The 25,838-nt window shown below is 37.5% G+C and overlaps 1 protein-coding gene across 4 annotated transcripts in view; it reads left to right on the forward strand.

Moving 5' to 3' along the window:
* The first annotated feature begins 386 nt into the window (after window positions 1-386).
* The window catches only part of quo (quattro), a 33,601-nt gene continuing 8,149 nt past the window's right edge, over window positions 387-25,838 (forward strand). For 2 of the 4 annotated variants that reach the window (XM_053683587.1, XM_053683588.1), the window contains exons 1-8: window positions 387-643; window positions 14,340-14,537; window positions 15,012-16,935; window positions 20,290-20,466; window positions 21,335-21,458; window positions 23,675-23,768; window positions 24,512-24,598; window positions 24,812-24,928. In XM_053683587.1, the coding sequence (XP_053539562.1) occupies window positions 641-643; window positions 14,340-14,537; window positions 15,012-16,935; window positions 20,290-20,466; window positions 21,335-21,458; window positions 23,675-23,768; window positions 24,512-24,598; window positions 24,812-24,928 (2,724 nt within the window). In that variant the 5' untranslated portion in view covers window positions 387-640. The remainder of the gene's footprint in view (window positions 644-14,339; window positions 14,538-15,011; window positions 16,936-20,289; window positions 20,467-21,334; window positions 21,459-23,674; window positions 23,769-24,511; window positions 24,599-24,811; window positions 24,929-25,838) is intronic. The other 2 variants (XM_053683586.1, XM_017479918.3) reach the window with 2 other exon arrangements.

The raw sequence follows: 25,838 nt of genomic DNA on the forward strand, positions 1-25,838 counted from the left end.
CTGTCTTTCTCTCTCTTCTCTCTCTCTCCCTCTGTATGTGTGTGTGTGTGTGTGTGTGTGTGTGTGTGTGTGTGTGAGAGAGAGAAAGAGAGAGAGAGAGCGCAAGAGAAGCTGAATAGAGAAAATGAAAAAGTTCATTGGGTCTTTAGTGGTCTTTTTGTCTATGAAAGAACTGTCTGTGTGTGTGTGTGTGTGTGTGTGTGTGTGTGTGTGTTCTCCATAGCTGGTTGGGGGGGGGGTTGATATGAAGTCCAGAACTGCCACTGAGGAAAAGTATGAAAAGCCTTAAGGGGGATTTCCTCTGTTAGAGAAAGCCTTTCTCCTCCCCCTCTCCTTTTTCCCCTCCCTCCATCTCTCTCTCTCTCTCTCTCTCTCCTGCCCTCCCTCTCTCCCTCCCTGAAAATGTAGTCAGGAAGAAAGAGTACCAAACCAAGCAACAGGCTCTCTGGTATAGAGCAACTTTTTACTGCTGAGCTGTATAATGGCAGTGAGTTACTTCAGGCAAAACACAGCACTATCTCCAAACTGGACAGCAGTGCAGATATGTCCTCTATGGATATAAGTCTGTCTGCAAAACAAAGCCAATTCCTGCATGGATAAACAAAGATGACAGCTGGATAACCTGGACAGAATCGCCAAAATGGTATGACCGTTGGTCCCGCTGTTATGTTTTGTCTGCGTTGTATGGTTCTGATCTATTTTGCTGCTCTACAGACCTTGTGATTTACAAGCTTGTTGATAATCTATTGAACAGGAATCAGACTGTTATATAATGTTACTGTTTTTAAATAGGAATTAGACTTCTATGTGTAATCCAGGAGTGGGCAGTATTGTGAGACCTGACTTGGCAGGACACAAACGTGCGTTAATAACTTGTCACCTTAGGTTTTGCCTAAATTACAGTATGTTTGATTTAATGTTAGCGGTGTTCTTTATTAGGTGACTCCAATTTATATTGAAACTACTCTGAAGTCAGAAATGGGAACCGCGATGCACAAACTCTTGAGCTACACAGAGTTTAGTTTTCTCTTTTGTATATATACTAAAGGCTTTTCTTTGCACAAAATAATTAACTTTGTGTGTGTGTGTGTGTGTGTATGTGTGAGAGAGAGAGAGTGTAATGCAATGGTGTATTCTATATATGCGTCTGTTTATCGCTTCAGTTATTCACATCTGTATCTGTATTTGGATTTAAGCCAAAGTTATGACCAAAACAGGCAAGATTTTTAAAAATAAAATAAACTAGTAAACTAGTAGCCTAATTTAAAACACTGCAGTCATGACCAGGTGGTTACTAAGGATGAATGAAGGAACACTGTTCGTTCATATTAATTGTGGTCTTTGTTCGATGAGTTTCATATCTCCCAGTTATTGCTTCTCATGGTATACCAGTCCTGATGCACACCTCTAAGCTAAACCAGCTTCCCTGTAAACCATTTAAAAAACACTAAACAAACAAATCGTGCACATAGTATTCATACCTATTTGTTTAGAACACATTGCCTGCTCATTCCAAATAATGCATTTGTATTGGGCTGTGTTACTATCAGATGTTTGTATATTTCCTTAAGAGAAGTTGTTAGGTCGGGTTTTAAATAGTAGGCTGTTGATGAACAGCTATTATCAGTTTAAATAGTAATTCTACACTGGAAGATCAATGTTTACTTCTAAGGAGGGTACATTTGCTTCCTACTAAATTTTCAGATGCAGACAGAAATATGCTTTCCTGTCTGTAGGTACGTACTAGAGGGAATCACTATAACCTCCCAGAATACCTTCCATTTATAGCTCTCTGACTTTCTGACTACTACTAAAGATAGACTTAGAAAGCCTCCCTCTTCTAGCACTCAACCCTTCAAATTATTGAATTATTACAGCACTCCAAAATACTGACCAAAATAGTGTACCTCTGCACATTTTCCAACAATTGTAACAATATACAGCTGTACGAAGGACCAATCCTGAACCATGATATATTTATCTACACAATGATTCTGGTTTGTTTTACTGTCTGTTTTCATCATTTTCTATTCTTCAACTCTTTCTGCAGTAATTCAATTGAAGCATGCATGTCCTTCCGCCAATGTAATTACAGAACCTAAGTGGGGCTGGTTTCTCTGGGAATGCAGTGAGCCATCATTTAGTTTTCATAATGATTCATTGTCTTCCTCATAATATGTGGGTGAGAATATGAGAGGGAGCTGTTTATTATTGCTAGATATGCTCACATTATGTTTACTCCATGTACCCACAGAAAATGTGTAACCAAACCGTTTAGCTTTACCATAGTGCTTAGTAGTGTGTCCAGTCTAGACATTGCAAGTGTAACATGGATAGAAAACATAACTTTCCATCCTAAACCTATCTCACTATTTAAATGATATTATTTTGGTGCCGAAAACTGGCCCAAAATTGTGAGGAGCTGGGTTACCTTTACTGTATGTGGTGACCAGCATTTGATTTGCAGTATCCATGACAGTAAATCAAAAGCTGATCACTAAATAGAGGTAACAACCAATCCAGTCTACTTTTCAACATTGTTTCATGCATCAAATTCTGTATTCAACCGGTTCTTAATAACATTCACACAGTGTATAGCGAGATTTTGTCAGGAAGAACAATTTTGTCTCCCTGACAGAGCTACAATACTTGGTCAAATTAGGCATGGTGTTGGAGAGGAACTTCTTCACATTTTTTTTTGTTACGTTACATGTTTACTCTAGAATGGATTTATAATTTTGTTTTCCTGAAATATCACAAGTATGAATACAAGTCCATGTTTGGGTATTTGCCAATGCCTATAGTGTTGCTGAAATAAGTAACCAATTTAGGTTTAAGCAATCACATGCGTCATGGAACATTACATTTAGCTCTGTTTATGTTTTTCCATTTTACATAGTGACCATGAAAAGTGCATGATCATGGTCGGACACTTAGGCTACTAGGCTCATTAGCATTTGATTTTAAATAAAGTGCATTCACTAGCTATGTTAGTTACCTTATATTGAGTAGGGTTACAATGGAGAAGAGCAGGTTTTATTCCACTTCAACTGTCATTTTATGCCATCTGTTTATTAGAGCATCAAAGACTTACCTCCCAAAGTGTCACATGATATCAGATGTTGGTATCAGAGCAATATTTTTTTTACTAGTATAAAATAATAGAATAAATTAGCATGGTATCAGACAGATACCTGAAATCAGTATCAATGCATCCAATATCACCTTTGCTAGTACACTTGAAATTTAGCTAACATTGGTTCCATTGATCATCACTGAGATGTTTCTAGATTAACCTTTAACTGTGGTTAATTAAGCTGATTAGACATAGTTTTAAAAAGGCACACCTCTGTCTCTATACATTTACATTGATTCATTTAGCAGACACTTTCATCCAAAGCAACTTACAAATGAGGAAATACAAGCATAAAGCCCCACCGCTTATGTATTCAAGCATAGAGATATTATTGAAAAAAAGCTTGTCTTTGGGTGAAGAATCACCTTGCAAAATGACAATGTCCAAAACAGATGTCCAAACAACATGTCAAAACAAAACATTGTCCAATGTCCACACACCTTGGCTTCAGAACAAGTCTGGAAATTTTTGATCCAGCCAGAACATGAGCGTGAAATTTCTAGAGAGACTAGGAAATACTTGTACAGTGACACTCCCAATCTGATCCGGCATGTTTTTTGGTACCAGATGGGTTTAAGTATTTCAGAAACTGCTAATCTCCTGGGATTTTCAGAAACAGTCTCTAGAGTTTACACAGAATGGTGCTGAAAACAAACAAACAAAAATCTTGGTGTTTGGTGTAAACATTGGCTGCATCCAAAAATTTACTAATTAATTAATTAAGACAGTACGCCAAAGGAGTAGGATGTTTGAATTCTCAGTATTAATAAAACTAATAAATACCCAGAAGACCTACTGCTTCCACGGAGATTCTGCAGTATAGAAGCAATAGACACTGTGCTATCCCATAAGGCAATGGGACTGGCACAGAAGAGCTGTCAAAATAAAAAAAATGGTAGGAGGCAGTGCATCAGCTCTTTTTAAATTGTAGACCACATGATAAATCCAACGTGGCGGATGTAGTATGTCCAGATTGTATTCATGCTATACACTTATCAGTACCGAGTGTATCAACAGCCAAGTAGTAGGTACTGAATCAAATGCAGTAGGTACTGTCTCAGTACCTGATTTTGAATGCAGCTATTTACTGAAATTCTTGACCTGTATCTGCATGGCTGCGTCCAAAATTGCATATTACCTTACTATACAGTAGGCGAAAAGCAGTACGCCAGAGGGGTATGTCCGAATTCTCAGTGTGCAACCGATGGACACCAGGTGAGTCAAGAATCCCATAATGCAATAGTACTGGTGCGGACGAGCTCAGAAAAACAAAACGCGGAAGACAGCAGGTCGGCTCTTTATAAGCATTAAACCTTGGTTAAACAGGATTTGTTGAACAATACCTGAACAAGTTGCTAACTTGTTGAAGGTTTAAACAAGAAATCAGTTGTTACAGCGTTTGAAACTTTTTTGTGATCTCCATGTAGGCGTGTTAACACTGCCTACATTAAAGTACTAATTGAGTTAATTTCCTGATGTGCATTTTGCTGATAGTGTGGTTGCTTTAATCTGGTGGTCTCTTTAAGATTTTTGTGTTTATGATGATGTCAAAGGTCACATGACAATGCCACCATGGCAGATGTAGTATGTCCGGGATTGTATTCATACTACACACACGTGCATACTGTTTCAACGGTCTTGCAGTAGGTACTGCATCAAATGGTGTACATACTGTCACAGTACACAATTTCAGACGCAGCCCATGATTGCATATATTGTGCTGCTGCCACATGATTGGCTAATGAGCAGGTATATAGGTGTTCCTGTTAACGTTTCTAGTGAGAGTATTTATTCCTGAATTCAGTGCTTCTAAATTTATTGAAGCTAATGCTCACTGTCTTTTAAAATTCTGTGGCTTATACTTCCGGTTAGTAAAAAAAAAAAAAAACAACCCGCTAGTGATATAGTGCATAATGTAAGTGTACAGTACTTCATTTGGGACACAACTTTAGTATTTACTCTCCGAAGCGTGTTTTTGGAAGAGAAGTAACGTAATAAGTAAATCTCCCCCCTGCCGCGTGCAGTCCAATTAATTGATAATGAGATTCGTTGACAACGATTTTCATGATCGATTATTATCGATTTTTATCGATTAGTTGTTGCAGCTCTAAACTGAATGAATTTCTATAATAGCATTTCTGTCAAAGACTGATTTGGCTGCTGTGGTTACCTCTAAACATAAGCCTAACAGGCAAATATTTCCTAATATTTTGAGTTTTATGGCTGTGATTCCCAAAAAATAAAGTGTTATGGTCTTCTTCCTAGCTGCTGAGGGGCAGGCCTTTGTACACTTGTTTTTGCCTGCAGAAGCCAGCATGTCTGTTTGGCAGCAACAGTCAGTGGAAAGTAACAGCTTCTAGCCAACCCTTCTTCACACACACAAACAACTCACACTGTTTTGGTGTGGCCTCTATGGATTCATCCAACCCTCAAAAATACTAATATAAGCTTAAACAAACATATGTTTTACACATATTGCTAAATACACAGCCATAAAGCGAAAGGCTGCAAATCAATCAGGACAAGCAAGACATCAAATACATCAAGACATTCAGTATCCTTAAATCCCCTGAAGCAAAGCATTCAAAGGAAACACTTACTGGAGTGATCGAAGGATGCTGAATTGGTATTTAAATTAGCTGTCCTGGATACAAGCACCCACTCTGCTAGCAAGTCTGCTAAGCATAGCAAAAATAAACAGTAATTTTCTCATTCATTCCTTCACTAATGAGAGACTGGGCAGATTCACCTGATAAAGCTAATGTGTTTCTGCCTGAGGGCCCAAGCTAGGAGGAGACATTCTGGCAAGGGGTTTGTTTTGTCATGCTAATAGAGTTGGTGCAGTCCCAACTTAGAAGCATTAAGTGCAGAAAAGTTAAAGGGGTTGTTGATAAAAGGAAATAAAGAGAAAGCCTTTTTTCTGTCACCACAGCTTCCAAGTCAGGACTGGAAAATACCATATGAAAGAAAAACTATATGATGACACAAAGTGATGCAGTGTATCAGCAAAAAAATACAAAACAATCCCTGTATGTAACCTAATACCTAATCTTTCTTTTGATTCATCAAATTAATTTGTGTTCGTCACGGTTTGATTATTATTTCTGTGTGATCTATGGTTATGATTAATGTATAATCTGAATTTTTAGAGTAATGCTCACGGTCTGAAAAAGAGGTTTGTATAAGGATTTTTATCTTGTGGATGTTTATTAATCAGTATCTGTTGTAACATCTTGAGATTAAATATTTTAATTTCAAGTAATTGGGACCCAGGCTGGCCATCTTGACAGGCAAGACAAGACAATGAGGGCAAGGCAACAGATTAACATTCAGATAAATATGGTTCATAGTTTAAAATAAGATTTGATTTTGTGGTCAATTATGAATATGGTCATAGTTAAGTGATCAATTATTGTCTTTTTTGGGTAGCATATTTCTGGGTTATCTTGATGGGAGTGGTCTCTTCTAGAATAATAATGTCCCCATCGTCAGGACATGAGGGCTCACGGAATGGTTTGAAGAGGATAAAAATGATAAATCATATGCTATAGCCTTCAAAGTTAACAGATCTCAAAGCAGTTGAACGCTGATGGAAGATTTTGTGTTAGACAGGTGTTCATCACTCCGGCTCACGTCCAGAGAATATTTGCCAATGCACATTAAAACTGTCCTCCTAGCTTGTGTTTATTATTCGTGCTCAGAACCATTCATCCTATTTGTGGAGAAGTGACTAAACTAACATTGTGGCATTGTGACAGTGTGACTTCTATCCCCGAGCTAACCAGTTCATGAGTTAGAACACTTGGTACTTGTAGAATGTTGTTTACTGACCCATTTTGTGGCCTAGTCAGGATTTTTTTTTTCTCAGCAACAACTGGAGAGAAATGACAATATGCAACATGTGTTACAAATCAATTTCTGTGTGTTTTTTGACCCTGGGAAGGACTGGCAGAGTCACACAGAGAGCAGACTGATTAGCTGTACCTCCAGCCAGATGTTGAGCCCCTGACATCTGACAGAACAGTGCTCTGTTATTTCTACATCAGTTGCACTTTTTGGTATTTTGACTCCGTAGCGCATTTCACAAGAATTCTGTTTTCCATCTACTTTCCTACTGTTTGGTGCAGAATGTAGACTGCATAAAGGTGGAGCCATGATTGAGGCTTGGAGTTTGCATGTTAAAGCAGTGGTAAAGTCTTGCAAATTCTGCAAAAAAAATGCTCCAGCTCTGCTCACACCAGAGCAGGTGCTGAGTTTTTCATTTTCATTACAAATGGTCTGTTGGGCAAACAGTACAGCTCAGTGCGATTGTTGGGCCTTCTACATTTTCTTTTCCTCATATCCAGCTTTGATGGAAAGTCAAACATGCCATTTTAATAATACTTTTTTTTTGTTTTAATAACCTGCTAAGTCTTTGGCAAGAGTCGTCCAAATGCCATAGCTAATGTATTATCTTCCAAACATAGCTATCAGAAATAGTAGAAGAGAAATGCTGCATGTCAAACAGCAGAAGGCAAATTTGACGATGGCAAAAGGGTTGGAAGCTAATTTGAAAATTTCAAGTTGGTCAGATGGGAAGATGGTTAAACAAATGTGTGGATGGGTATGCAGACAGCTTATGCTCTGATATTAGTTGGGTACATACTTTTTGTTGGGTTGCAGTATAAACATCTAAAAAAAAAAAAGTACCCAAGCTGTGTGAATGAGGAACATTATGCCACAGGACCCTCTGTTAGGAATTAAATAAGAGTGACGCCAAGACAAAGACAACAGTGTCCCCTTGAAGTAAGAGGGGAGGGACAGGAAGAAAGGAGAATAGAAGGAAGATACCTGCTGAGAAAAGAGAATGAGGGGGTCTTTTGAAATTTGACAGCTGAATGTACAAAACTTTTTCAGCTGAAGAATGAACACATGTTGGATTAAGGTCTATCGGAATATGAAGCATGTGGAAATTTTAGCTTGCTACTCAGATCAGGGTTTTTTTCTTATACTTTTGCAGTAGTAAGGTGTTTTGTAAAGTTCACATTTAGGTTCAGGGGTTTTAGGTGTACCTTTATTGTTCCTTGCCAAGTAAACGGATTAGCTATTGGTTATTTTAATTCATCATTATTTAGATCATATTGCATGAATATAATATCTTTAGTGCATTTATTTGATCAAACTAAAATTGACCAGTGCAGAAATACTGGTTCAGTACTACACAAGTCCTGATTTATAGTGCTGAGGGAAAAATATAAATTAAATCTATTTACATAAAATGTTTAATGAAGATTGATATAATAATAGCTTTAAAGAGTGCCTAGAAAAGCGCAGCGCTTCTGTAAAGAACATCATACAGTCACTAAATACACTTTATGGCCAAAAGTATGTGGATACCTGACCATTACACCCATATTACATTTACAGAATTTTGCAGATTCCCTTATCCAGAGCAACTTACCTTTATCTAATTCAACTTACCTGTATCTAATTCATACAGGTGAGGGTTAAAGGTCTTGCTCAACGGCTCAACAGTGACAGTTTGGCATTTGATCTCATGACCTTCCAATCAGTAATCCAGTGTCTTAACCACTGAGCTACCACTGTTCATTACACCCGTATGTGGTTCTTCCCCAAACTGTTGCCACAAAATTGGAAGCACACAATTGTATAAGATGTCTTTGTATGCTGTAGCATTTCAATTTCCCGTCACTGGAACTAACATGTTCCAGCATGAGAATGCCCCTGTGCACAAAGTGAGGTGCATGAAGATGGTTTGACAAGGTGGTGTGGAAGAACTCGAGTGGCCTGCACAGTCCTGACCTCAACTAAACTGAACACCTTTGGGATGAACTGGAATGTCACCTCAGGCCTCCTCACCTGACATCAGTGCCTGACATCACCAGTGCTCTTATGGCTGAATGAGCAAATCCCCACATAGCATAAAGCTTTCCCAGATGAGATTACTATTGCAGCAAAGTGGGGGACAGACTCTGGAATGGGATGTTGAACAAGCACATGCTGTATGATTGTGATGGTTAGGTGTCCACATACTTTTGGCCATAATAATGTACCATACGTGGAAATTTGTCAAAGAAAAAAAAATGTTTATGAGAGTACTTTCTCTTGTTCATTTCAGCCTGTCAGTGTTCCCCATCAATGAGTAGCCACATGGTTAATATTAATGTTAAAGTATGTTTAAAGTGCAAATTTGTGTCACAATACAATGATGGGGTAAACATTTATGGGTAAGCATAGTGTGCAGATGCTCACGGGTAGGCTAAGGTAAGCTACACTTTCCCATAAACTCTTGATGCAAATACATAAACGTGCTTCAAAGCCGATGTGTAAACCAGCCATGGCATCTACAACTACTGAATACTAACAGCGTGTTGTGTGTATCTATGGTACTGTGCACCATCCAGCCTTAATGCAAATGCATTATGATTGATTTGGCTGTCCACAGTACCCTTCACCTTTGTTCTTTGGGTTGTATCAAGAGTTTCAGAGTAATACTGATAATATAATCATTTATCTGACTGCAAACATAACACTGGTCAAATATCATGAGCACAAAGCATCTGGAAGGTGCTGATGCGCAGTGAGGTAGCGAGAGAAGTGTGTAAAGCTGCAGCTCCATTCATGGGCATGTTTTCACATAGCTATATTTAGGCTATATAGAATTATTAAATATTGTTTCAGCTCATGTTTGTTAGCTAGCTAATGTGTAATAGTAAATATTAGATGAAGGTTGAAATAAAATGAACTATGCAAACAGTAGGGGCTTATTATATATTCATATTATTTTGTGAGATAGCAGGGCTAGTTTTTTAGTTGTTTTTTTTCTGTCGGTGAAATCTGAAAAAAGCTAAACTGCACCCGAAGAACCCAGAAGTAAGTAGTGATCCTCAGCGTTATCACATCCAGTGCTTATTCTCCATTCATTTTGCAGTGAAATGTTCCCATTATATGCAAGTATAATTGTAGACAATACGTAAAATTCATGACAACACATAAAGAATGCCCTCACTTATATACGGATAAACAAATGCAGAAGTATATTCCAGGCCTAAGGAGAGGCATGTTGGCAAGACAGAAACAAAGAATGTTTACATGTTTACTAAGGGAGAGAAAAGACTTAGTTCTAGTTAACAGTGTGTTAATCAGGAAGAGAGAGAGGAGGGGGTCAGCCAAAGGATCCTGGAGCCTACATAGAACAAAAAAGACCACCCTGAACTAGACATGCAAGCCAAAGAAATCAACTGGAAACTATTCATGCAAAAAAAAAAAAAAAAAAAAAAAGGTCTACAAGCTAACATTTTATATTGCATCTAAGGATATAATATTTAAAATTGCTATCAATCCTACAGAGATTTCAGTTGTCAGTCTACCCTTTTGGGTGTCAGATTAAAAGTTCTTGAGTTGAACATAATAACAACTTGCTTCTGTCTCCAGACTTAAACATACCTTCAATGTTTGATTATAAGAACATGTTTATAATAACAAGTTTAAGACCATGTTGTTACATTGAAGTTCTGGAAGAAGAAGAAAAAGCCCAGATCTTGATGAAAAGGCAAACAAAAGATCACATCTCATGGTCTACAGCTGCAGTGTATTACAGTCTTTAACAAAGTCAGTGAATTCCACATCAGCACAGCTCAATGACTCTCTATCAAATAAATACATTATGGCTAGAAACAAAGCTTAGGAAAAATTCCAGCACAAGCATTCCTCTGAGGTGAGGGCACGACCTCACAGGCACTGCTCTCTGGATTACAGTATGACTAATAGAATACACCTTACACTCACGTCTTGGCTGTGGATGGAGCCTTTGTAGGGGGGAAACTTTAGCTCTTCATCATCTCCCTGTTTTCAATTGTGGCAAGTAACCCACAAAATGGCAGCTAGTGTTATTTCACACTGATGTCATGAAATACTGCTTGAATGTTAGGAGGTTTAGGAACACACTTAATGCAGTTGCTTGTACCAGACAGAAATTTCCTAAGAAATGAAGTTGCTTTCTTCATAAATACATGTAATACAATACATTATATAAACCCCCCCCCCCCCCCCATTCTATAGTAGCAGTTATACAACATTGCTTTAGTTATGCTATTTTCAGTATTTCAGTGCATTTAATTGAATTTGAAGTTGAGTTAAAGAGTAATGCGTCCAGACATTTTTTTTCTTGTTGTCAAACACCTTTTGCTTCACTAGCCTGTATAGATGCTCTGACATAATCAACCATAGAATGATGACTCTTTGGTCACATGGTGAGAAAGAACAGAAATGAAGCTCTTTGTCACAGGTAAAAATGTTTGTTTGTGTTAGATATACAAGTAAAAAGATGCAGTTTGATGGTGTGTGTTTCAAATATGCCCATGTCCATAGTGTAAGATCATATCACAGGCCCTGACTCGCATCTAAAACTCATAGCTATTTCAGGAACAATGCTTGTAATGGAATGTTACTTTTGTTTATAGACAACTTTATTGTTTATTGTTTTAACTGAGACATTATTAAAATGAGAGATAATGTAGTTTGAATACCACCTCGGCCCTGTGTACACAGAGATTGCTTGTTCTCCCCATGTTGCCTCTTTGTACTTCGGTTTCAACCCTTAGTCCAATGACATGCAGTGTAGACCAATTGGCATTTCTAAATTGTCCATGGTGTGTGAATGTGTGTATGATTGGCACCCCATCCAGGGTGTCCCCCGCCTTGTGCACCAAGTTCCTAGGGATAGGCTCAAGGGTCCCCCGTGACACTGTTTATGATAAGCGGTATACTGTCGAAAATGGATGGATGGATGGATGGATGGATGTTTTTGTTTCAATTTTCATGCAATTCTCTAGAGATTTGTACACAATAGAGTATCCTGCTGCTTCCCAGGCACATTTATGTTTTATATATTAAGCACATATATGCTTAATTAGCAATATACTGTAGCAGTATATTGCTATACTATTAGCAGTACACTGTATACCCAGGTCTCCACCTTGCTTCACAGGTGATGTGGTATGCTTTCTGGTTACGAGCAGTTTCCTTTCCATTATTCTGGTACTGTATAATTATTGCTTCACTTAATAATAGCAATATCTCCGAGACATACAATATACGCTCTTTATATATTTTAGCTGTAATGTGAACTAGGACTGGGTAATATGACAATATGATATCGATATTATGATAACATCATGATATACTTTTCTAAATAGTGTCATTATCGTCAGGTATCAGTGCTTTTAAAGCTAATTTGTTAGTGTAAAAATTAACTGATTGTACATTAAAAACTATTTTTGTACCAACTATTGTCTTTTCTTGGGTTAGGGTTGGGGTTAGGGTACAAATAATCAAAAGCTCTGAAACTATAGTTGCCCATGCTAGTCTCAGCAAAATTATATATCACAGTATACGTTGCATATCGTGCAAGTATTGTGTAAGTATTGACTGTATTATTTTTTTTTTTGCCATATCACCTACCCCATGTGTGAACTTTATATATATTTTTTTTATAATTTTCATGTTGTTGTAGTAGACTACCTTGCTTTAATATACCAAGCAATTGTTTTTGACATATAGAATGATTTTGAGTGTCCACAATTTACTTTGACACATTTTTGGTCCTTATGTAAAAAGACAACAGCAACTAAAAATATAATTACCACCTTCATAGACCCAAGACTGCTTAACTCTAATGATGCAGTGTGACCAAGAATCAACTGAGAAGTCACTTATAATAACAGTCTGATAGTAGGATTGTACAGAAATCGGGCTACAATATATGCACTGTATCACTAACGTATGTGTACAGTATGTGTGGTTCATGTGACTATACTGTAAGTATTCATATGAGTTTTATTGAAATAACTTAGGCTAGATTGAAGCCTAAATCACCAAGATTACTCTAATGTTAAGAGAATGACTGAGAGCACTGAGAGCAATGCCATCGGTGGTTCTTCTTTCTGTGGGCTTGCTTGTTTGTTTTGCTGTTCCAGACAGGAAGTATTATATCTTATTCAAGCATAGCAATCAACAGCATCTGGCTGCAGTATTCTGTATGAAGAATTGTAACTGTTTGCTTCCACTAGATTGTGTTTAGTCTTTCCCACTTTACAATGGCAGACTAGCTCAATTTATGCTGAATATTAACATAAGAGTAGGTAATGGCATAAGTAAAGCCATATATGAAGCCATACCTGCTATAACCAGTGTTTTTCTATCCATGTCTATAGTTAATTACATGATGACCAATATGAACTAGTCTCCTATTTAAATAGTATTATGCATATTATCAATGATTTTATTCTTGTTGGTTTATTCAATAAATTCCCTAAAATTGCAACCTAAGGTTGTTCAAACAATTACACCAACATGAACAACATGCTAATATATAGGGATTTACGGAATAAACATAATTATTAAGTCAGCCTATAAATGCCAGTGGATGTATTCATTCATGCATAGGTTACATTAAACTAACAACCTACTACAACATCATCTGTAATTTTCAACTGAAGGGCAAAACTAGACATTACTTTATTATTACATATGGTATGACAATGCTAAAGTCATAGTTCACATGTTTTGCAGGGAGCTTTACTAGACCTTAGTCCCTGTTCATTATTGATGGAATAAACATTTAGTTGCATATGTTTATTTATTATGTAACATTTATTGACAAATTTTCTCAACTACTTTGTTATCATTACTTACAGTGTGTTAATTGTGTAGTTCATGACTTGTTACTGTCACGTAAAACATTAAATAAGGTGGGTTAAGTGAATCCCCTTAGTGTAAAACATTACCCACATACCCCTTATTCACACACATGTAAACTCACACAAAGTGGCGTGTAATCATCCACAAAAGTGCATGATGATTTAGACCATGTTTTAATATTTTTTTTTTTTTTTTTTTTTTAATGTTTTATCTATTATAGATATTTTTTCTATTCTAATCTGTTCTCTTATGTGGGTGGCTAATCATTTTAAATGAGCTGTGACTGGAAAACACTATATTCCAAAATGCACTCCTAGCTTAAACAGAAGTAAAATCAATCCCAGCACTTCTTGTCATCTTTGATAAAAAAAAACAAAGCAATCAAAGGGTGGTTTCCCAGATGTCATGTTAAAAAGAGTGTGTTACATTTGTGCATTCCCAGTACATTGCAACCTTTATTGATCTTCTCTGTCCCAAAATCTCTCTCTGACTTCTCTCTCAGAATTCCTCCTCTCTGGACTGGTCCATTCAGAGTGCATTGTCATCTCTTTACCCCCCATTTGAGGCCACTGCTCCAACGGTCCTGAGCCAGCTCTTCCGTACCATCGAGGCACGTTACCAGGGAGATGCACTGCAGTGCTTTTTGGATTACCTCATTCCAGCCAAGCACATCCTAGAGAGTGTGCAACAGGCTGCCTGTGTAAGTACAACACATTAATCACACAAATAGTTAAGTAATTTAAATTACTAGTCTTCTACATCATCATCTGAAATTTTCAAATTAAAAGTAAACATTAGACAGATCATTCAGCACTACACATGCTTGAAGATTACTGTATTTGTGTGGGAAACATATTATTTCCTGTATTATCATTACAGCAAACAGAGGGTTCAATTTAAGATCACTAGGAAATACTGAAGACATTATACTAACTTTATTTCTTGGGGTGTTTTCTAGCTTAGATCCAAGAAATTTCCATTTCCAAGCCCTCTAAGGCAATTCCTTAGAATGAGGTTCAGTATTTTTCTGTGCACAACAAAACCTCTTTTTTAAAATATAGAACAATAAAGTCTGAACAGACTCAAAAATATTTACCTAGAATCCATAAAAGTTATTAGGACGTTAGTAAATGTTTTCAATAATAATTTTCCATTCCCCTATTCCTCTCTCTAGGCTGAGTACTCTGATGTTTTGTTCCGGTGTGAAGGTTGGCCTCTCTGTTTGAGAGACCGTGTGGTGATCCAGCTAGCCCCCATTAACCCCTTACTGTTACGTCCTGGAGACTTCTACTTACAAGTGGAACCGTTTGGGGAACAGTCAGCCCGTATAGTCCTCAAGAACCTCCTTGTGCAAGAGGATCTTTTGGCACAGGAGGATCTGCTCTTACTAGCAGGTTTTAGAGCACAAAAAGGCCCTGCCGTGGAGGAGACTCCCATCCCAGAGACATCCTACCCTTGCATTTTCACTGAAGCTTGGTTAAAGGAAATCAATGAGGGTCGTCATAGTAATCAGCTACATCAATATGTGCTTTCTTCTGATCAAGGGATTGTGAAGGTACCTTGGGCAGAAGTAATCAACCCTGAATTTCTGAATAGGCCAAAAGCTAAGGTTGAATCTAAAGCATCATGCACAGCTGCGGGTTTAATACGGCAACATAATACTGAAGTAGAGTCCAACTCACAGTTTCCTGTAAACATGTCTTTTCCTAAAACAACTCTTGAACCAGAAACCATGATCCTTCCAGCTAAAAATGGCGTTGCAGTTTCACATCGATTAGTGAAAAGTGGCAACAAATTTGTTAAGATGGATCAAGGGAAACCTGTGAGTAATCCTGTAGGCAAACCTGTTGGTTGGGTTTCTCCAAATATGTGGGACAGCAGGCCCAGTCGAGAGCTGGAGGGGGAGTATGTAGATCTTTTGGATTTTGCCAAAGATAAGGATGCTTTAAGCTATAAAATAGCTGTTATGCCTCAAGTTCCAGTGTCTTTCAGACCTCATTCCCCTCTTTCAAAAGGAGACAGTGCCCCATGTGTTCAAGCCTCAGGATTGATGGATGAACACTGTGTTCCATCTTCAAGAAATAATCAGTTTTCTGAAGATCCACAGAAGGATTCTGAATCCAAGGGTAGGCATCGTCAATCTTACCTAGCAGCTATTAAAAACCCAGTAAATTTTGAGAAGGCAAACCCAATAATGCCCCTGGATGAAACATGGCCAGGCTTAGGAGAAGCAGAACCAGGATATGAGGCACAAGGGGTTGACCTTGGGACTGAGTCTTTGAGCAGTTCACCAGTGCAGGATTCAATCCAACTTGGGCAAAACCTAATACAGTCCTGTACGGATTCAGTTGAGCAAGATCAGAACTTAGTTCAAAAACGTAGCTCAAATATGAAAACAATACATCTTTCCCAGAACACAGCACTGCCAAGTCTCAACACAGTTGAACAGCCAACACACTTGCTTACTGAAACACCTCCAGACAATCTTCAGAAAATTGTACTAGAAGATACTGGAGCAGTTAATCTCAACAGGCAACAGTGCTTGATTGAGCAGGAACCCCATCAGATGTGGACCAGTGTGCATAAGCATCACAAAATGCAACACTTGCCAAAAATGGGACTAAGGGCTTTGCCAGACCATAGAAGTCACAGACAAGAGACTGGTGCCTACAAATGTCAAGGTGCAGGCAAGGGAATTCAAATAGATCAGTGTGGGTATGGCCTTGCACCTCCTCATAAATCAATTCAACAACCTGCAACCTACAACCTACCTTGTCTATTTCCTCACCCACAGAACTTGCTTGAAGAACAGAACAGTCAATTGGAACAAAGGCCTAAGTGTGAAAAGCAATGTGGTGAAAACCCTGTACCAGCATTGAAAGGTTTGGGGAAAAGCAGGCCTAAAGCCCGCTCTGCTTCCTCAGTATCAGAGCCAGCCAGGGAGTGTTCACAGGAGGATAGACCAGCCAGCAGGAGTCGCAGTGATGTCTGTCCAGAAATCATTCCCATGGTTCCTGGAGTTCAGGTTCAAAGAAGCAAGAAATGCACCTTTGGACTTGTGTCCCCAAAACTAGACAGACGGAAAGCAGCAAAAAATGGTATGAAACAACAAAGAATTCATTACATACTACAAAGTTATATCCTAATATAAAGTTGTTATTGGCTCTGATGGGTTTCCTCACCCAGTATTGTTTACAATTAGAGAATAGACATTCCTATCATATTCCTGTAGATTTAATTTGAAACAAATGTGTAATGTTTTATCTAAACCTTACTTTTGTTTTTAAATGGGATGATTTGATCGTAGATGCCTCTCTGTCTAATATGTAACTTGTCTGTATTATACAGCTTTCGACATTATACATAAACATGTGCAAGCATGATTGATATGAGCGATTGTTTGAAGTGAAAACACATCTGCTTTGTAGACTATGCTCTAGCTGTGTGTATGTCTGGTTGACATCCGGCGAGAGGGTCAGCACAATGTCATGTTACATGCTTATAACAAAACTAGTCCCTTACAAGTGGTCTGATCAACAGATGACATTAACTTATCTCCTTCACAAAGAGTGGAATGTGCTGTCCTGACAGTTTGTCCTGACAAAAGGTCATCCAAAAAGAGTACATAATGACATGGGGCCAAGTGTCAGAGGTCATAGTTTGTACAACATTCCAGTATGGAATTCTCCTCGCCTCCATCTCATCCCCCACTTCAGCAGAATAAAGCCATTTATGCTGGACAAAATTCCATTATGACGGCCAGAAATAACTACTCCCTCCCTCTTCTCTGCAGGAGAGGGCTGTTTGATGTCTTTTTTAAAGTGAAGAAAAGAAAGACTCAGTTGTAGTTAACAGTGTGTGTTAATCAGAGAGAGAGAGAGAGCGAGAAAGAGAGAGCCCAACTGCACCACATAGTGTAGCTGAATGGCCATAACCACAGTTTGGAAATTAATAAGTAAAGTACTGTCTAGATGGGATTTTTTGAAATATATCTGTCCTTTTAAATGTAATCTATATTTTAGTGTTCTACATTTTAAACTTGGCTAATGCTTGAGTTTTGGGAAAAAGCCCACAAAATCTTTTCCCACCAAATATAATGGAATATTTACAAACATGTCTACTCAAATGGGATATGCAGTGGATATAAAAAGTCTACCCACCCCTGATAAAAGTCAGGTTTTGGTTGTAAAAAATTAAACCAAGATAAACCAACAGAATTCAAGTGGGAAACAAATAGAACTGTTATAGAGAGAGAAAAAATTACAATAAATGGTTTCACATATGTATATATTGGGGCATGTGACCATGATTAAAATGAACATTCAAGCTTTTGTTCAAAAGTAATTATCATACACCTATAATCAATTATTCTTATGAACTCCAAATAAAGATCAGGATTTTCTTGACATCTTCTTGACATCTCCATGCTGAAGCCATGATCTACAATGAGCTTACAAAGCATGTACGTGATCTTATTGTGGAAAGGTTTTGATCAGGAACACAGTGAAGACCATCAACAAAAAGTTGAGAACCACAGTCACATTCCTCACTGCCAGTTTGCGCATTCTGACTTTGATATATTTGGTATTACCAAGAACAGGATGTCCCTCGAAAACTAGCAAAAGAACTAGAAAAAAAATTATCAACAAGGCTGCCAAGAGACCTATGGCAGCATTAAAGGAGGTGCAGGAATATCTTGACAAATACTGGTCACTCCCTGCATTTGACAACAATCTCTAATAAATATCTATAAATTCATGTGAAAAAATAAGTACACCCCTTGGAAATTGTTGACTTTTTTGACATATTTGGACAAGCAACATTTGATCATCTTGGAAACAATGCCTATTAATGAAGCTGATATACTTGAACAAAACCACAAGGAAAAACAACTTTTTCAATTATTTATTCAACAGAATCATCAATAGATGTGATATTCTTCTGTGGAAAAAGTAAGTATACCCTTAGCCTCAGAAGCTAGTATTTTCCACTTTAGCAGAAATAGCTTCATGTAGGCATTTTGCATAAGTGTCCACCAGTCTCTGACATCGGTTTGCTGGAATTTTAGGCCACTCTTCCATTAAATATTCTTTCAGTTGCAAGATGTTTGAGGGTTTTCTTGTATGTAGTGCCTGTGTCAAATTCCCCCACAACACTTCAATGGGATTCAAATCCAGACTTTGACTTGGCCATTCCATAATCCTTTATTTCTTCTTTTTGAGCCATTCCTTAGTTGATTTGCTAGTGTGCTTAGGATCATTATCCTATTGAAAGGTCCACTTCCAATTCAATTATCTTCAAGCACTCTTTGATATGCAGAACTCATCGTTGAATCAACAAATTCAAGCTGCCCAGTCCCTGAGGCAACAAAGCAACCCCAAACATTTCCACCACCGTGTTTCACAGTTGATATGCTTCTCCTGAAAAGCTGTCTTTGGTCTGTGCCAAACATATCTGTTGTTACTGTGTCTCAATATTTGATTCGTCTGTCCAGAGCACATTATTCCAAAAGCCTCTGTCTTTGCCTATATGCTCACTGGCAAACTGTATTCTTGCTTTAATGTTCTTTTTTTTAATTGTAGAAGCATGTACTTTGACACCAACAGTTGACAGAATTACTAGCAGATCCTGTGATGAAAATTTGGGGTGCTTAGAGACTTCTTTTTGCATCAAACGATCTGCTCTTGGGCTGAATTTGCTGGAATGGCCAGTCCTGGACAAACTGGCAGTCATTTGAAATCTACACCACTTGTAGATGATTTTCTTTACAGTGGAATTATGTATTTCAAATAATTTGGAGATCTTTTTTAATCCCTTGCCAGACTTATAGGCATCCACAACCTTTTTTTCTGAAGGCCTTACAGAACTCTTTAGATCTTGGTATGATGACGCCAAAACACCCCAATAACAAAGGGAACACCAGACATTAGATTTGAGAGTTTTAAATACGACAGGTTCCACCTACACTCCCTAAGCAGGTTCTGATCTCTTTAGGCTCTGATATAGATGTTTTTTTTCTCACAAGAAAAAAACAACAACAATATCCAAATCTACCTAAATCACCCCAAACCATGTGCCAAAATGTGCTATGGTCGGATGAGACCAAGGTAGTACCTTATGGCCATCACAAAAGATATTTTTTTTCTAAAATGTTTCATAAAATACTGACATGGCAGAATCAGATGAAACTATATCACAGAGATAAACTGCTAATAATTTAATTATCCCCTCTCCATGTGAAACTAATCTAGTTTGAATATGGCTTTAGTAACTGACTGTTCTATAAGGACATAGAAAGATTCAGTTTACGTTATAGGGTTGACTGGGTTAGGTCATCAAACATAAACCTATGCCATGCTGATATATAGTAATAGGACATAAGGACATTTGATTATAGATTGAATTCCCCGCTATAAAAAAAGTTAATGCTTAATTTTCTTTTGCACTTTAAGACATTTCTGCTACTGGGTCAGTTGAACAGTTTACTGCACTTCAGAATGGTGCAGTGCTCCACAGCGCTTCAGCCCAGTTACAAAGCCTCTCTCCTGAACATGGAAGTCAGCTTACTGCCCTTTCACATGACCCCACCATCAAGAATGTTCTCCAACTGGGCATCATCTGTCTGCCAGGTGACCTGTTCTGAGCATCTATATTTAATTCATACAAGCTATTAATTTATTTAAAAATATGTATTTATCCACAGACTAAATATTGATGAAACATCAATAGACTGCAATTTTTTAGTTTGCTTTGTAAAGGCCATTCAATATCTTTGAAACCTAACTTAAATAAAGAAAAACGACTCATGTAAATCCCTTTTTTTAAAAAAAAATAAAAATAATTATGAAGCTTTTAGATTTTATTTACACTTATGCCTCTACTAATAGGTTGTGATGTGCTTTGATGTGCTGAGGAGTTCCCTTATATATTTATGTGCAGAATTACACTGGATTACACTGATAAATCCTGACAAAAGTATATCCTGCTTTCAGTGGCAACTTATCGTTTATAGATAGTCCTTGCTGAAACCAGTAGTCCAGGGGGTGGACCCACTAACTTTCTGTAAGGTGGTACAACACACCTATCAACAACACTAGTTCAGGCTGACATTTACTGAAACTCCACCTAGGTAGGAGGAGCTGGAACAGGTTTGACTCCACCCCAACGACTTTTGGTTCAGGACTGAGGACTTTCTTGGACAAACAGCCGTTGAAAGCAGGATGTGCTTTTAACTGATTATATCATACAAAAACCATAAAGATACCCCACTACATACTAGCAATAAACCTATATAGACACATGGAGTTTGAGCCAGTGGAGCACATCCCAGCCTGTAAATGAGGGAAGAGTGTTAGAGAAAATCTAAAAGCTTTCTGCTTTTTATTGTTGTTCTTAGTGTTGTTTAAAAAAACAAAACTAATTTTCCCAAAAAATGCACACACACACATAATATTACTGTTTCTCTGAGTAAAATTGTCTTTCCTGTGCCTCCCATAGGCAGTCGCGACAGAGCTGGCAGAGCTGTGCTTGAAGTCCATGGGGGAAAGAATGGCTGGGCATCCCCTATGCTCTCTCCTTTGGTACTCTGCAAACTGGTCCTTTATCTTCACTCCATTCCGAGGTACCACATCTGTCCAAAGTACAGTGCACTGCCACAATCATAGACATGTTGGGTTTTAGAACCAACTATGCATGTGTGTCTGTGTTTTACAACTTATTATTTTAAAACACATCAACTGTATTTTACAATTTATAACAAGGGAGAAGATGTAGTATAGGTTTTAGTGTGGCCAATTGGTTTAATTAATTTGAGGCAGAGAGTTCCATGGTCTTGTAGTGAACATACGCTTTGCATGCAACTGTAACATCATATCTTGACCACTAGATGGCAGGATCAGGCAGCGCTAAATAAATAGTTAACGCAAACTACACCATTAAGTTAAATGACCTGGATTTAACATGTCTAATCTCTTCTGAGTTTTAGATTGCAAACTGATGTTGGGCCATGTCCAGTTTAAATCGCCACTTATTTACAATTTATTTTTCACCCTTTATTAACCTACTTGCTATCAACAGGGAACCACTCAGTTTGAGGGTTCATTCAAAGGAACAGCTGAATACTCCTCAAGCTATTTTATTTTCAAAATTTCTGGTTTGATTGCATTTAAATTAGTATTCGAAAACAATTTATTTCCTATCAATAGGAGCAGGTAGCAGTGCTGACCTCTCATAAACACCCCTCTTGTTGAGTGTTTTCCTACTCATTGTAGGCTCATAAAAATAAGGAGTCATTACTGCCATTGATGGCATTCTCTTACAGCATGAAGATATGCTTGTGCAATATGCAGTTCAGGACATGCTCATGAGAACTGAAAAAATGTTTGTAATACATAGTCACATGGACTGAGGAAATGGTTGCTGTACATGTGTAGGAGGACAGAAGAAATGCTCATCCAGACTGAAAAAGTTGCTGTTATCATGGAAACTCCTAGTAGTTAAAATGTTAGATTAACATGCTAAATACTTTTTAAGTGTAATTTAATTCAAAATGGAATAAAATAATTCTAAAAGAAAGAAAATTGAGATGGTCAATTTTGTTTTATACATAAAGTCTCTAAAAGCTTCAGTATGCATGAGCATGTACTGTATCACAGGCATTTCTTTAATCTGCATATGCATTTACTGCAAGCATTTCTTCAGTCTGCATGAGCATGAAGAAGGAAGCTTTTTTTTGTCACATATACATGTACAGTACAGTGAAATATCTGAGCATGTTAGGAAACTATGGTCAGAGTACAGGGTCAGTAATAAGATCAGAGATCAGAAATGGTTAAGGGCCTTGCTCAAAGGCAGCTTGACTGTGCTGTGGTTTGAACTCATGATCTTCTGATCAGTATCTCAGAGCCTTAATCTCTGAGATGCCACTGCCGGAGTAATGTTTATGACATGCAAGTCTTGGGTTGGCATGTGCATATGTTTCTCGCAACTGCATACTGCGCAAGCATTTCTTCATACCAAAAGAGGATGTCAATAATGGCAGAGATGGCCACATACATAAATACATTCATTAAGTGAAAGTAACATATTCTGTAACAGTTCTTTCGCTGAGGCATTCAGAAAACTACATTTACGGCATTTGGCAGACGTCTTTATTCAGAACTCCTGACATTTTTCTGATTCATACAGTGACTATTTGAGAGTTAAGGGCCCAGCAGACAATTTTTTGTACTTTTTTAATATTCATGTTCAACTCTTTCTCAGCTATGCTGTAATAATCCATCCAAATATTATGCTGTTGTCCAGTCCACATGGACACATGCATGCAAGGTAATGTATTGTATTGCGTCTTATAGTCCCGAAGTTATATGGAGTAATGACATTAAAATCCATTTGACTCGAGCTAAAAGTCTTCTATTTCTATTTGTAATTGCTGCCTGACTATGGAATGAATGGAGAGACACATTTATAGCAAACTTAAAGCTTTTCAGCCTAATGTGGTTCTCTAAAAATCGTTTAATTGGGTCACATTGTACTGTTGTGAAGAGCAGATTTTTTTGTAAGACAGACAAACCAACACCTTAGCACATGCTTTTTCATTTAGTATCCTTGAAATTCACACCGTTTTCCATCAGTGATTATTATGATTATTTAATATTATTATTTATCATGCAAAAAAATTCAAGATAATTTTGTGGGGTTCAGTTTTTCTTCACAATTGCAGATTTATATAGCAATAGGAAGCTCAAGCATAGCTGTAACAGCACAAGTAACTTAATCATAATTATTTTAAAAGTGACTTCTCTGTGGTTTACTAAATTTCTGTGTAACCCATTGTAGGAAACAAGTGAGAGATCTGGGATTAACAGTCATAATTAACAGCCGGAATGGTCCGATTTCCTCCGTGCTCTATAAGGCTTTGCTAATGGTCCAGGTGAGTTCAGTATCTTCACACTGCTCATAATGATCAAGTTATTTGTATATCCCAAAGATAGAGAATGAGACAACCATGTAAATCCTACTTTAAAAAAAAAACCTAATGGAAATAAATAAATAAACTTTCTCAATTTCTTTCTCAATTTCCAGTTTTGTGACATCAGTTTATACTGTAAACTTGAACCTAAGCTACATAGATAAGATAGATAGATAGATGGATAGATAGATAGATAGATAGATAGATAGATAGATAGTCAGACAGAATTTATTGATCCTGCAAGGGAAATTGTTATGTTACAGCAGCATAAAGAATAACACTAAAATTAAAAGCAGAATTGCAGCTTTTAATTTTAGCTTTTAACCAGCTCCCTGTACTCTGCCTCCGGCCTATCTCTAATAGAGCTCAAAACTGCTGCTGTAGTGTTCTGTAGTGTGAGAACTGCTTCTGTAATAGTAAAGACTATGATAGTCATACTGAACATCCTTTCAACATTTTATAACCCCACTATTGGGTGTCCCCCAGAAGAGAATGGGCTCAATTTTGACAGTGGTTCCTTTCCTGATTTCTTGTTCATGTCATCTCAGAGAGATATTTCTTGCCACTGTCTCCTCTGGCTTATTAATTACAGAATTAAATCTATATTTATGTAAACCTGCTTTGTGATAATGTCTTTTGTTAAAATTGTTCTACGAATAAAATGGAATTGAACTCACCTGTTGACCTGACCTGTTGACTTTTAGGAGCAGGTCCCTCGTGTTATGCACAGTGTCTTGTTGTTGGTGGAAAAAGACCAAAGTCCTCGAGCAGACAGACCACCAGGATTACAGGTAAGAATAGTTTGAATGGTACAGTAAACTTTTAGTATGTTACAGTAAACTATGTAGATTTTTGCTGAACTACTCCTTTAACTAAGTGGTAAATATTAGTATCTGATATATATACCACAACAAACACACACACACTCAACTCTGTGTCCCAACTGTGCTTAACTCATGGTTCATTTTAAACATTCTCTCTCTTTCTGTGCTGACACCATTCAGATGGATATTATTACTTCAGTAAAAGTTCTTCATAAGAGTGTTGATGGACAGCAGCTTACCAGTGAACTTGGAGGATCTTTCCTTTACAATCACAATGACTGGCTACAATTCTACCAAGTAAGAAAAGCAAGAAAGAAATGTTGTACCAAGTAAGAAATATCGTAAGGCATTCTTTACAGGTAAAAGCAGCTGGATTATTTTAGACTTCTGTGTGAGCTGTTGAATCATGTTTGGGCAGTGTTTGTTTTATTTTTCAAAGAATTAAGGCATATCACTGAAATATGAATCCATGCATCTTTCCAGTAATAGTGAGTGTATGCATTCATTCCACAGAAATTGATCACAGTTCCACAGAAAGCTAACCGTTCAGAAGAGACAGCAGCTTAATCAGAGACATTTCTTATCTTAAGGACTGGATTTTATTATAGATTTAATTTACTTAGAGCAAGTTGTAAGTGTAGTTTATGAGATACTGGTCAGCTTATCCTTCAAACTGTGGGTACATTTTCTTTACAGCATCATACATAAAATTATTAAAAACTGGCATTATTTTATTAATTCGATAAATCAAAATAGTTCATTGAAAGCAGGATGCTTTCAGCAAGTACAATGCTACTGCATGAACTTGATTTATTATCTTTAGGCCACATTAAACTATTGGTTATTCATTTATTTTTTATTGTCTCTTTATTGCATTTGGCAGCAAAGAAAAAAAATGTGCTTCTCCTTCAGTCAGGTTGTAGTCTAGAAAAACTCTATCTCAGACACCTCTACTCAAGAACATTCTGCCAACCTCGAGGCATGAACTGCACACAGGTCATTTTAATGATGCAAATGGCCCATCCAGAAAGTCAAATTAAGTACAAGGAATTTCCCCTGCAGAAATATTGAAGTAAATTTTGAATTCACCAACTCTGAATATGGCTCCAAAACTGTGTCCCTAAGTAGGACTTCAGTGCAGTTGTGAAGCAAAAGTGGAAAGGCATGAGTTTAATAAATGAGCACTGGGTAATAGCAGCTTAATAAC

Source organism: Ictalurus punctatus, chromosome 11 (genome assembly GCF_001660625.3).
Source record: "Ictalurus punctatus breed USDA103 chromosome 11, Coco_2.0, whole genome shotgun sequence".
Classification (NCBI taxonomy): Eukaryota; Metazoa; Chordata; class Actinopteri; order Siluriformes; family Ictaluridae; genus Ictalurus; species Ictalurus punctatus.